Source organism: Clarias gariepinus, chromosome 3 (genome assembly GCF_024256425.1).
Source record: "Clarias gariepinus isolate MV-2021 ecotype Netherlands chromosome 3, CGAR_prim_01v2, whole genome shotgun sequence".
NCBI classification, from domain to species: Eukaryota; Metazoa; Chordata; class Actinopteri; order Siluriformes; family Clariidae; genus Clarias; species Clarias gariepinus.
In genome coordinates, this window is record NC_071102.1 from 32004670 (window position 1) to 32015930 (window position 11261).

The following is an 11261-nucleotide window of genomic DNA, read 5'->3' on the forward strand; positions in this document are numbered from 1 at the left end:
CTCTCTCACTATCTCACTATATATATATATATATATATATATATATATATATATAGAGAGAGAGAGAGAGAGAGAGAGAGAGAGAGAGAGTTATGAATACAGTATGAATATGATTGGCACGTCATTGGTTACGTCACACTACTCAACATAACGAGACAGGTGTTGAAGTTGAGACTTTATTTAGTATCGGCTCTTCTGCTCGACACAAGCTGAGCTTCGCAGCCAGACGTAATAATATTAGCTGCTGAAACGAAACGCGGAAACTGAACAGGAGATCGGACCGAAGAATTGCACTTGAGCGTTTTAACAAAAAAAAAAAGAGATCAATCACGGTTTAGTTATGTTTAGACATAAATTCCAGAGCGGCTTGTTTTCTATTTTATACAGCATTGGAAGCAAGCCGCTCCAGATTTGGGATAAAAAGGTAAGCATCTTATCCAATAACCGTCATTCAGTTAGTTTAGGTAGTCCGGATTGATTAGGTAAGAGAGCTGATTACCCAGAAATTACAAAATGGAGACTTTGGTTAGCTCACAATCTGGATTAAGCACATCAGGGAAATTGCAAGCAGTATAACTTCATTTGTCATGAAAACACCCAACTTACACACCCATAACATTTCTTTAATGGTTTCATGTTCACCTGTCTTGTTTTTTATCTGCTACATAAAAAAAAGTTACCTTTTTTATGTTTTTGTTATATTTTTTTGTGGTTGCCTCGTTATTACACACACATATACACACATGGCTGTGTGACTGTTTATGTATCTGTCTGACTGGCAGTTTAATTAATGTTAAGTAATGATGAAGTGATATAAAAATATATATTATGATATAAAAAATCTTTAAAGATTTGCACGCCACAGATCACCACCAAATAAAACCGGGAAAAAAAACAGTAGAATTCACTATCTGGCCCCCAGGGACAAATTCTCGATGCACAATGCCCAAATGTCAAAAAATGGCCTTTTTCACTGTTGCCTTATATCAGGGTCATACACATACATCCAAGTTTTGTCACTGGTGGCAGTCATCCACGGCACGCTGATGCAGTTCTTGGCAGATTTCAACGCAATGTTCCTTCTGCTCCTTGGTCAACAGCCTGGAGACGGACTTGTCAGCAACACAGCACATGTTCAAATTACATGTCTGGATTGCCTGGACTGTCCCGTATGACACACAGTATGACAATGGCAGCAATGTTGTGGATTGTTCTCCGTCAATCATCATGCACAAGTTGCCGAATGGTTTCAACATTTTAGGAGGTCTTCCTGATCTCTCGTCGTGTTCCACTGATGTTCCTCCGCTCTTGAAGCATGCGTGCCACTTAAAACACCTCAAACCACTCATTGCAGCATCGCCGCATGCAACTTTCCAAATCATGTCAAACGTCTTTGTGGCTGATGTGCCCAGTTTCATGCATCGTTCTTTGTTCGGACTGATAAAATAGCAGACATGGTATCACACATGGTAAAAATAGCACCAGTTGCACAGTTCCCGATGTACACAGGACGATATCTTTTGGCACATTGACTTATAAAGCTCAGTGCTCCCAGTGACTGTGCGTGCAGCATTGTGTTGCCATCTGTTGGCATGGTATAAACTAGTCCTAAACCTTTTTATACCACCTCATACGTCAATTCTACTGTGAATCATTAAAAGAGTATTTGACTAGTATTTTCTGCTAAACCATACAGAAAACATGTCAGACTAGCTGCCTAAATTCATTGGAGCTTCTGAAGAAAAAACTGTAGAATTGTTTCAACTGTGATAAACTGTACTTGCAGGTGAGAAATGGCCATATAAAAAGGATTACAGACAATGACATCCAGTCTCTGGTGCTTGAGATGGAAGGAACCAATGTCAGGTAAGCATTTAAATCTATTTACATTGTATTCATTTTGATTTGGCTAATTACGGTCTCACTTACTTCCACAGCACAACCTACATCACATGCCCAGCTGACTCCACAAAAACATTGGGCATCAAGCTTCCAATAATAATTCTGGTCGTCAAGAATCTAAAGAAATATTTTACATTCGAAATCAAGGTAGGGTAATATGGAGCCACACACACCACCAAATAATTATCCAACATCTAATAACATCTGCTTAGTGGTTAGGCATTGATCAGAAGGTCTTGGGTTCAAACCCCACCACCACCACCAAGTTGTCACTGTTGAACCCTTGAGCAAGGCCCTCTCTCAAACTAGACGTGTAATGATATTAAAAATGTAAGTCACTCTGGAAAATGCTTTAATGTAAATGTAGTAGATGCTGAGCAAAAAACGGAGAGCTTACCTAATCCCTGTTTGAGCAGAAGGCCGACAGTCATTACACATCTATTAAGTAACGTGTATGTCAGAGAGCTCTTTAGTTTTGTATCTTGAAACTGCTCTTTTGTCTTGTCTCAGATATTGGATGATGAAAATATGCAGCGCAGATTTAGGGCCAGTAATTACCGAAGTACCACCAGCGTGAATCCCTTCATCTGCACCATGCCCATGAGACTGGATGATGGCTGGAACCAGATCCAGTTTAACTTGGCGGATTTAACAAGGAGAGCTTATGGGACCAACTACATTGAAACCCTGCGAGTACAGGTGCGCACTCAAACAAGTCAGACACTTAAATTATTAGTGTGTCTTCAGGGCATTAAATTAAAAGGCATTTGCAGTGGTCCTACAAGAACCACTGGCCTAGAAAGATTTAGATGCTAACCCCAGATTTTCACCAAGAGCAGAACTGTGACGTTACGTGTGCCACATAGTTTTTTGTTTTCTGCATGGCTTCATGCCTCTTTGGAAGTGTTTTAGTTGTATATTGGCCTGGTACTGTATTATCTGTTGTGGATATAATCAGTTGTCATTACAACTCCATTGCATTCTGGGACAGTGTTTGCACCAATGTCTCCACTACACTCCTTATTTATATGATAAAAATCTAAGTGAGCTAACAGAGTGATACATATCCTGTATGCTTGAGACTGACGATCCTTGACATTGCATTTAACTATATCATTAAAAACTAGGCTAATGTTGTGAAGGTCCTGTAGTGTATGGTAATAATACTCTAGCACCTAAATTTTTAAGTCCTGTAAATTGTGAGTTGAGGCCTCCATGGGTCCAACTTGTTTCTCCTGTACATCCCACAGATGTTTGATTGGTTTGAGATGTGATGAAAAAACATTGCTCATAGCATTACACTGCTTCCACTGTCTTGTCATCTCTTCCTCTTATGTAAAAGAAAATGTGATTAATTTGACCAGGCCAGACCATTTCTCTGTGGTCAAGTTTTGTGCTATTGGTGGTAGAAAGGATCTAGATTTTACGGTACTGTTGATTATGCAGTTTGACTCCCTTTCAGGGCCGTGTGTTCAGTCCACTGCTGTTCGCTCTGCTGACTCACAACCCATGACACACCCATGTTATTATTTTCGCCCGATGACACGACCATGACGGGAAAGACGAATCAGCATACAGACAGGAGGTGCAGTGGCTAATAGATTTACATCGGTTGCATTAGAACTTTACATTTAGGCATTTCGCAGACGCTCTTATCCAGAGCGACTTACAAAAAGTGCTTTAATGTTTACAACATTGGATACATACTTACACTGGGTTAACTAGGTTAATAACTAAGTACCATTAGTCCAACACATCTGAGTTTTTTTTTTTTTTTTCTCGGGGGGGGGAGGGGGGGTTAGTCCAAGTACTGGAGAAACAGGTGCGTCTTGAGTCGTCGTTTAAAGATAGTCAAAGTCTCTGATGTACGGACATCTAGAGGAAGTTCATTCCACCACCTAGGAGCCAGAACAGAAAAGAGCCTGGATGAATGCCGCCCTCGATCCCTGAGAGATGGTGGGATGAGGCGAGCAGTGCTGGAGGATCGGAGGGAACGTGGTGCAGTGCGTGATGTAATTAGCGCAGAGAGGTAAGTGGGTGCTGGGCCATTTTTAGCTTTGTAGGCAAGCATCAGTGTTTTGAATTTGATGCGGGCAGCTACAGGAAGCCAGTGCAGGGAGCAGAGGAGTGGGGTGGTGTGGGAGAACTTGGGAAGGTTAAAAACGAGTCGTGCTGCTGCATTCTGGATTAGTTGCAGAGGACGAATCGTGGACAAAGGCAGGCCTGCCAGGAGTGAGTTGCAGTAGTCCAGTCTTGAAATAACAAGGGACTGAACAAGCACCTGAGTAGCCTGTGAAGAAAGAAATGGGCGAATTCTTCTGATATTGTAAAGAAGAAATCGACAAGAGCGAGTAAGGTTAGCAATGTGTGGGGAAAATGACAGATGATTGTCCACGGTTACCCCAAGATTGCGGGCAGTGGTTGGGGGATTGATTTGGTTGTTGTCCATGGATATCACAAGGTCTTGACCTGGAGATGAGTCACAAGGGATAAACAACAGTTCGGTTTTACCGAGATTGAGCTTCAGCTGATGAGCAGCCCTCCAAAATGAGATGTCTGCCAGACATGCTGAGATCCGGGTGGAAACCTGAGTGTCAGAGGGAGGAAAGGAGAGAACAAGTTGGGTGTCGTCTGCATAACAGTGGTATGAGAATCCATGCGATAATATGACCTTACCAAGAGACCGGGTATAGAGGGAGAACAGAAGAGGACCAAGTACTGAGCCCTGTGGGACACCAGTAGAGAGTCTACGTAGGGCAGATGTAGATCCCCTCCATGTTACCTCATATGACCTATCTTTTAGGTAAGAAGCAAACCATTGCCACGCTGTTCCACAAATTCCAAGGCTTGTAAGAATAGATAATAGAATCTTGTGGTTCACGGTGTCAAATGCAGCTGACAGGTCCAGGAGGATGAGGACAGATGAAAGTTTAGCAGATCTAGCAGCATGGAGCTTCTCAGTGACTGACAGAAGGGCAGTCTCTGTGGAATGTGCCACTTTGAATCCAGATTGGTTTGGGTCATTAAGGTTGTTCTGTGAGAGATAAAGAGACATTTGATTATAAACCGTTCTTTCAAGAATTTTGGAAATAAAAGAGAGCAGTGATACCGGGCGATAGTTGTTAACTTCTGATGGGTTCAGGCAGGGTTTCTTGAGGATGGGAATAACCCTCGCCTTCTTAAAAGCGGCAGGAACATGACCAGATGATATGGATTGGTTGATGATGGCTGTGGTGAAGGGAAGGAGGTCTCGTGAGATGGCCTGGAGCATTGTGGAAGGTATTGGGTCTAATGAACAGGTGGTGGGGTTAGATGACGAGATGATCTGTTGAATCTCGTCAGATGACAAGTTGGAAAATTCTGCTAAAGGAGGGAAGGAAAGGTCCTGAGGTTCTGCCGTAGGAGTTTGGTTGAGAGCGAAGGACTGGCGGATTGCTGCAATCTTCCCATCGTAGAATGTGGCAAAATCGTCAGCAGTCAGAGAGGAAGGGGCAGGAGGAGTCGGTGGGTTGAGTAGTGAGGAGAAGATGTTGTGGAGTTTGACAGGATCATGTGCAGACGCTTCCAACTTTTGTCTGAAGAAGGTAGTTTTGGCAGAAGTCACATCACATGAGAATTTGGAAAGAAGAGTCTGGTAAGAGATGAGATCTGCATCAAGCTGTGATTTCTTCCATCTTCTCTCCGCAGTTCTTAATTCTCTCCTGTTGTTGCGCAGTACATCAGATAGCCAAGGAGCAGGACAAGACGTCTTCCTTGGTTTAGATGACAGCGGGCAAAGGAGATCTATGGATGAGGAGAGAGAGGAGAGGAAAGTTTCAGTCGCAGTCTCTAGTGGTAAAGAGGAGAAGGAGTCTGGGTCTGGGAGGAATGATAGGGTGTATGAAGACACAGAGGAAGGGGAGACAGAGTGAAGGTTTTTGCGGGTAAAAGAGACATTTTGGTGGTTAGGTTTACATAGGATGGGAAGGGTTATGGTGAAGGATACCAGGTAATGATCAGATTTATGAAGAGGAATAGTAGTGATATCTGTGAATGGGGAAGGGCGGCAGAAAACAAGGTCGAGAGAATTTCCTGCCTTGTGTGTAGGAGGGCAGCTGTTTAGGGTTAAAGAGAAGGAGTTAAGGAGAGGGAGAAGGAAAGAGGATTGGAGTTTATCAGATGGAAGGTTGAAATCTCCTAGAACAGTGAGAGGAGTGTTAGCAGAAGGAAAAAGACTAAGAAGTATGTCCATTTCATCTAGAAAGTTTCCTAGAGAGCCAGGAGGACGGTAAATAACTAAGATGTGGAGGTTAATTGGAGAGGTTACCTTAACTGCATGAAATTCAAATGATGAAAAACTGAGATGAGACAGGGTGATGGGCGAGAAGGACCATCTCTTGGACAACAGGAGACCCGTACCACCACCTCTGCCAGTTTCTCGTGGAGTGTGAGAGAATACATAGGCAGAGGATAGGGCAGCCGGTGTAGCTGAGTTCTGAGGAGATATCCAGGTCTCAGTTACTGCCAGAAAGTCAAAAGAGTAATGAGTAGCTAGGGCAGAGATAAAGTCTGCTTTCTTTACAGCAGATTGGCAGTTCCAGAGCCCACCTACCACCAGTGCAGGACAATGAGACAGTACTGGAGGGTAGATGAGGTTTCTGGGAGATCTGCCTCTGCTGTGTGAGTAAAAGCATCTTGGTCTGTGAGAACTGACAGAGATAGGTTGAAGACACATGCTAGACTGAGGTAACTGTCTATAAAAACTTGTAACTTCTTGGCAAACAAGAGTTTGAATCAATTCTCTGTGCACTACCTTTGTTGCAGGATATTCTTATTAACCTTCAATATATGTAGCTAAGCCCTGCCCACAATTCACACCTTAAGGAAGCCTGAAACTACTCTTGATTAATTACCTGAGAACTAATTGCTTTAGACCTACTTCAATCACACTGCAATCAACACTACCAAACAGCAAAAACTAGGTACAGTATACAGTATGAACTAATTGTGTTTTCAAAAACAGTACAAAAGTTAAAAACCTACCTTACCAGTGGAGAAGAATCCAATTTAGAAAACTAAAGCACACTAGGTACTGGTACGTACTTTGTACTGGTCAGCACTGCACTGTCTTTGTCTTGCATACAGTGCCATGCCGCTTTAACCTTTCCGCATTTTGCCACGTTACAACAACAAACGTAAATGTATTTCACTGGGATTTTATGTAATAGACCAACACAAAGTGGGACATAATTGTGAAGGAAGGTTTTTCAAAAACATTTGTACAAATACAAATCTGAAAAGCATGGTGTGCATTTGTATTTAGCTCCCTTGACTCTGATACTAACTAAAATCCAGTGGAACCTATTTTGGTCACCTAATTAGTAAATAGAGACCACCTATGTGTAATTTATTCTCAATGTAAATACAGCTGTTCTGTGAAGCCCTCAGAGGTTTGTTAGAGAACATTAGTGATTAAACAGCATCATGAATCCCAAGAAACACAGCAGACAGATTAGGGATTACAGTTGTGGACAAGATTAAAGGTTTTAAAAAATGTCCCAAGCTTTCAACATCTCACGAAGCAGTGTTCAATCCATCATTCAAAAATGGAAAGAGTATGGCACAACTGCAATCATGAACTTTATATACGTTTATTTGCCTTGACTTTGCCCGGGTTCGATTCCCAGCCAGTGCCCAAGTCCCAGCCACTGGATGCAGTGTCGGTCCCAAGCCCGGATAAAGTAGGAGGGTTGCGTCAGGAAGGGCATCCGGCGTAAAACCTGTGCCAAGTTGTAGTGCGGACTGGGTATTCCGCTGTGGCGACCCCTTGCCGGGAACAGCCGAAAGAACAACAACATTTGCCTTGAGTTTGATCTCACTGCTGACTAGGCTGAATACAGGTTCCTCTTATTAATTTCTGTTGTAATATCATAGAACCAGAAGCTCTCATACACAAACCAGAGGCTAAACTACCATTTACCGAATCTCCACGCTGTTGTCTTAGCCTCAAACAGTGGTGCTAGGTGAGCTCAGAAATGTAAGAAAAGTCTGTCTGCTGTAAAGAAAGCTGATTTATCTAACATTTAGCTTATGATGAATCTTGGGCTTCCATGACCCTATTGCATAGTGGGAACACCCACTAGATCTGCTGCTTTGGAGACGATCTGATCCAGTTGTCTAGCCATCACAGTTTCTCCATTGGCATTGTCACTCCTTACACTCATAACTCCTGCTTTCATCACTTCAAGTATGACTGTTCATCTGCTGCCGTGTATATCTCCGCCCAGGACACGCGCCACTGTAATAAAATAGTACATTTTATTCACGTCCCCGCTCTGTGGTTTAAATGTTATGACTGATCGGTGGAAGTATTTAATGTAAAACAAGTATTAATGCTCTAATTAACAAATGGCTCAACTTTTTTTGGTTTCAGATCCACGCAAACTGTCGTATTAGACGAGTCTACTTCTCTGACCGACTGTTCTCGGAGGATGAGCTCCCGGCAGAGTTTAAACTGTATTTGCCAGTACAAAACAAAGCAAAAGTAAGTGCACAACCACAAGACATAAGCATGGAACCAGGAGTAAGTGTGAGCCTTGGGCCAGAACAAAGCAAAGAAACAGAGCCGGAACCGGGCACAGTTAAAGACCTTGAACCAGGCATGAGCACGGAGCCGGAAGCAGGTACAAGCACAGAGCCTGAACAGGGTACGAGCACAGAACCTGAACAGGGTATGAGCACAGAGCCTGAAGCCAGTCTGGAACCGGTCACGAGCACAGAGCTTGAACCGGTCACGAGCACAGAGCCAGATATAAAGGTGGAACCAGGCACGAACACAGAGGGTGAACTGGGCACGAGCACGGAGCTTGAGCCTTCTAAGGAATAAGACAGCTTGGGGGTGAGCTGTGCATCCCATCTACCATGTGTTTTGCGAGGCCAGCTCGACCACTCTGTAATTGCTGCAGATGCGTTGTGCTGTCTGCTGTTTTCTGCCTTGAAGTCTGGGGATTCTCTTCCTTTGCCCACCTTGCAGTTGCATCCTAAAAGGATGGATGTCTGGTGGCTAATCAAAAGCCTGTCCAGCTCCAGTGCGCTGCTTCCTCGTTCTCACAAAAGCAAAATGCCACCCACCCTCTCCTGCCCGCTTCTCAGTGCCACCAACTTGTCGCCATGTCACTGACATGTAGATATGCAATGTTAAATACAATTTTTAAAAGCAGTTTTAAATAATAATAATAATAATAATACTTTTTATTTAAATAGGCACCTTTCTATTCACCCAAGGTCACCATCCAAAATTCAAACAAGCAATAAATAAATGAATTCAAGATTCAAAGCAGTGCTGATAAAATCTTATATTGCTTTAATGTGTGTGATTTGTGTAAATTGTTGGCTTGACGAGCTTGGCTTGACTGGAACATCAGCCGCCAAAACAGCCTTAGTGCATCCGCAGGAATGTAGCACTGTGTCTTTAACTTAAAAGTTAAAAGTTAAAATCAATTTTTACATCTTTACATGATTTTGTTAATGGTCATGCACTTTTAGTCGTGTTTATGACATTTTAAAATAAACCTCTTTTGAATCCACATCTGTATTTATGTAAAAATGTAATTAAGTGGAAAAGTCTATAATAAAAATACTTTGATGTATATAATGTTGCCATTCAATGTTTAATTTACAAATTAATTAAGGTAATTAACATTTTCACATAAGAAAGTACATGAATATTGGTCCAGTACAACAATTCTAGTTAATTCTATTTAAATCGAAACTAAAATATATATAACATTAATGAATCAAGGCTAAGCACTGTAAGTGCACTGTAAGCACTTAGCCAAGGTTTAGGAACCACATGCATTACTGATAAAGTGCAAAAATCCAAATGACTTTATTATATAAAGGAAGATAATAAAAAAAGCAATGAATTAAACTGTTACAAAGTGCAAACAATGTTCATGAAACATAATTGAAAAGCAGGGAGTGTAAGCTCCCTGTAATAATCAGGGTGTGTGGGCTTCATTGAAACTTAATGCTGATTCTTTCCCTCTCCTCTCTTGTTCCTGTTTTTTGTTTGATTGGTTCTTCATCTTTTTCTCCTTTATTTTTACTGGTGTTTGACATCTTTTTGTAAAAGATGTCAAACACAGTTTATTTCAGTTTAAATCATTGTTTCTATTCCTATCACCCTTAAAATACTTGTCCTTTTTTTAAATTCCCATTGCTCCAGCACTGAAGATTGTGGTGGAGCTTTCTGTGTCTAACATGTATGACCCCACATCATGCTTTACTTTGTCTGTCTATCTCTCACTCTTTGATAAAAAGTGCATTAGCCTCTGTATGGTAATGACGTTTCCTACTTGTATTCTTAACAATATTACATTTAAAAACATGATTTTGTTATTATTATTATTATCAGTATTATTATTATTCAGCATATTAATTATTGCGGTGAAGCCCTACCCTCTGTTGCACTTCCATAATGATGTACGTAGTAAGCATGGACATACATAAGCACAGCGATGGGCTGACTGATGATCAAAGAGTCATCGTGTTGTCATAGTTACCTTTTAAAAAGCAGCCCACGAATAATGTAAGTGGCATCTATAACCAACAAATCAATTATCCAACAAAGAAATTACCATCGCTCATGGTTTCTATATACTGGCACTATCAGAGATTTTACACTAACCTGAGCCATAATTCCCATGAACGCCCAGAGGCGAAACATCTTCAGTGACACATTCACCAGGTACTGAGAGAGAAGAAACATAACTGATTACTGAAAATCAAACGTGAACTTACAATTCAAGCAGAGACTAAATTAAATGTTTTTTTTAAAAAGGCTTAGTAACATTTACTTTGTATCCATACAGCAAGATTAACTTAGTAAATAAATTGTAAACAAATACTGTATAATCATTAGGAAATAAAATTGGTAGATAACATTGTTAAATAATGTTACAATATTAGGCTTGATACCCGTCTCTGTGTGCATGGAGTTTGCATGTTCTCCCCATGCTTGGTGGGTTTCCTCCTACAGTCCAAAGATATGCAGGTTAGGCTAATTGGCATTCCCAAATTGCCTGTAGTGTAAATGGGTGTGTGTGTAAGTGTGTATGTGTGTGCCCTGCGATGGATTGGCACCCTGTCCAGGGTGTACCCTGCCTCGTGCCCTAAGCCTCCTGGGATAGGCTCCAGGTCCCCGCGACCCTGAATACAGGATAAAGCGGTATAGATGATAAGTGAGTGAGTGAGTTAACTTTGATAACTTATGTGTTTTGTAACTTTGCAATATTCAGCATGCTCTCAAAGATACTGAATGATTAGGTACTTAGACTATCAGCCATTATAGGGTTTATGCATGAACTATATGCGTGAAA

At 41.5% G+C, this 11261-nt stretch overlaps 1 protein-coding gene across 2 annotated transcripts; it reads left to right on the forward strand.

Moving 5' to 3' along the window:
* The first annotated feature begins 262 nt into the window (after nt 1-262).
* LOC128519168 (cilia- and flagella-associated protein 20-like) lies at nt 263-9378 on the forward strand. 2 transcript variants are annotated; one of them, XM_053492788.1, is made up of 5 exons: nt 263-424; nt 1787-1866; nt 1938-2049; nt 2413-2601; nt 8315-9378. In XM_053492788.1, exons 1-5 carry the CDS (start codon nt 341-343, stop codon nt 8765-8767), a joined length of 918 nt encoding a protein of 305 aa, XP_053348763.1. In that variant the 5' UTR covers nt 263-340; the 3' UTR covers nt 8768-9378. The 2 variants fall into 2 exon arrangements, with proteins under 2 accessions (XP_053348763.1, XP_053348764.1); XM_053492789.1 differs by having other exon boundaries at nt 2437-2601.
* Nucleotides 9379-11261: the final 1883 nt, after the last annotated feature.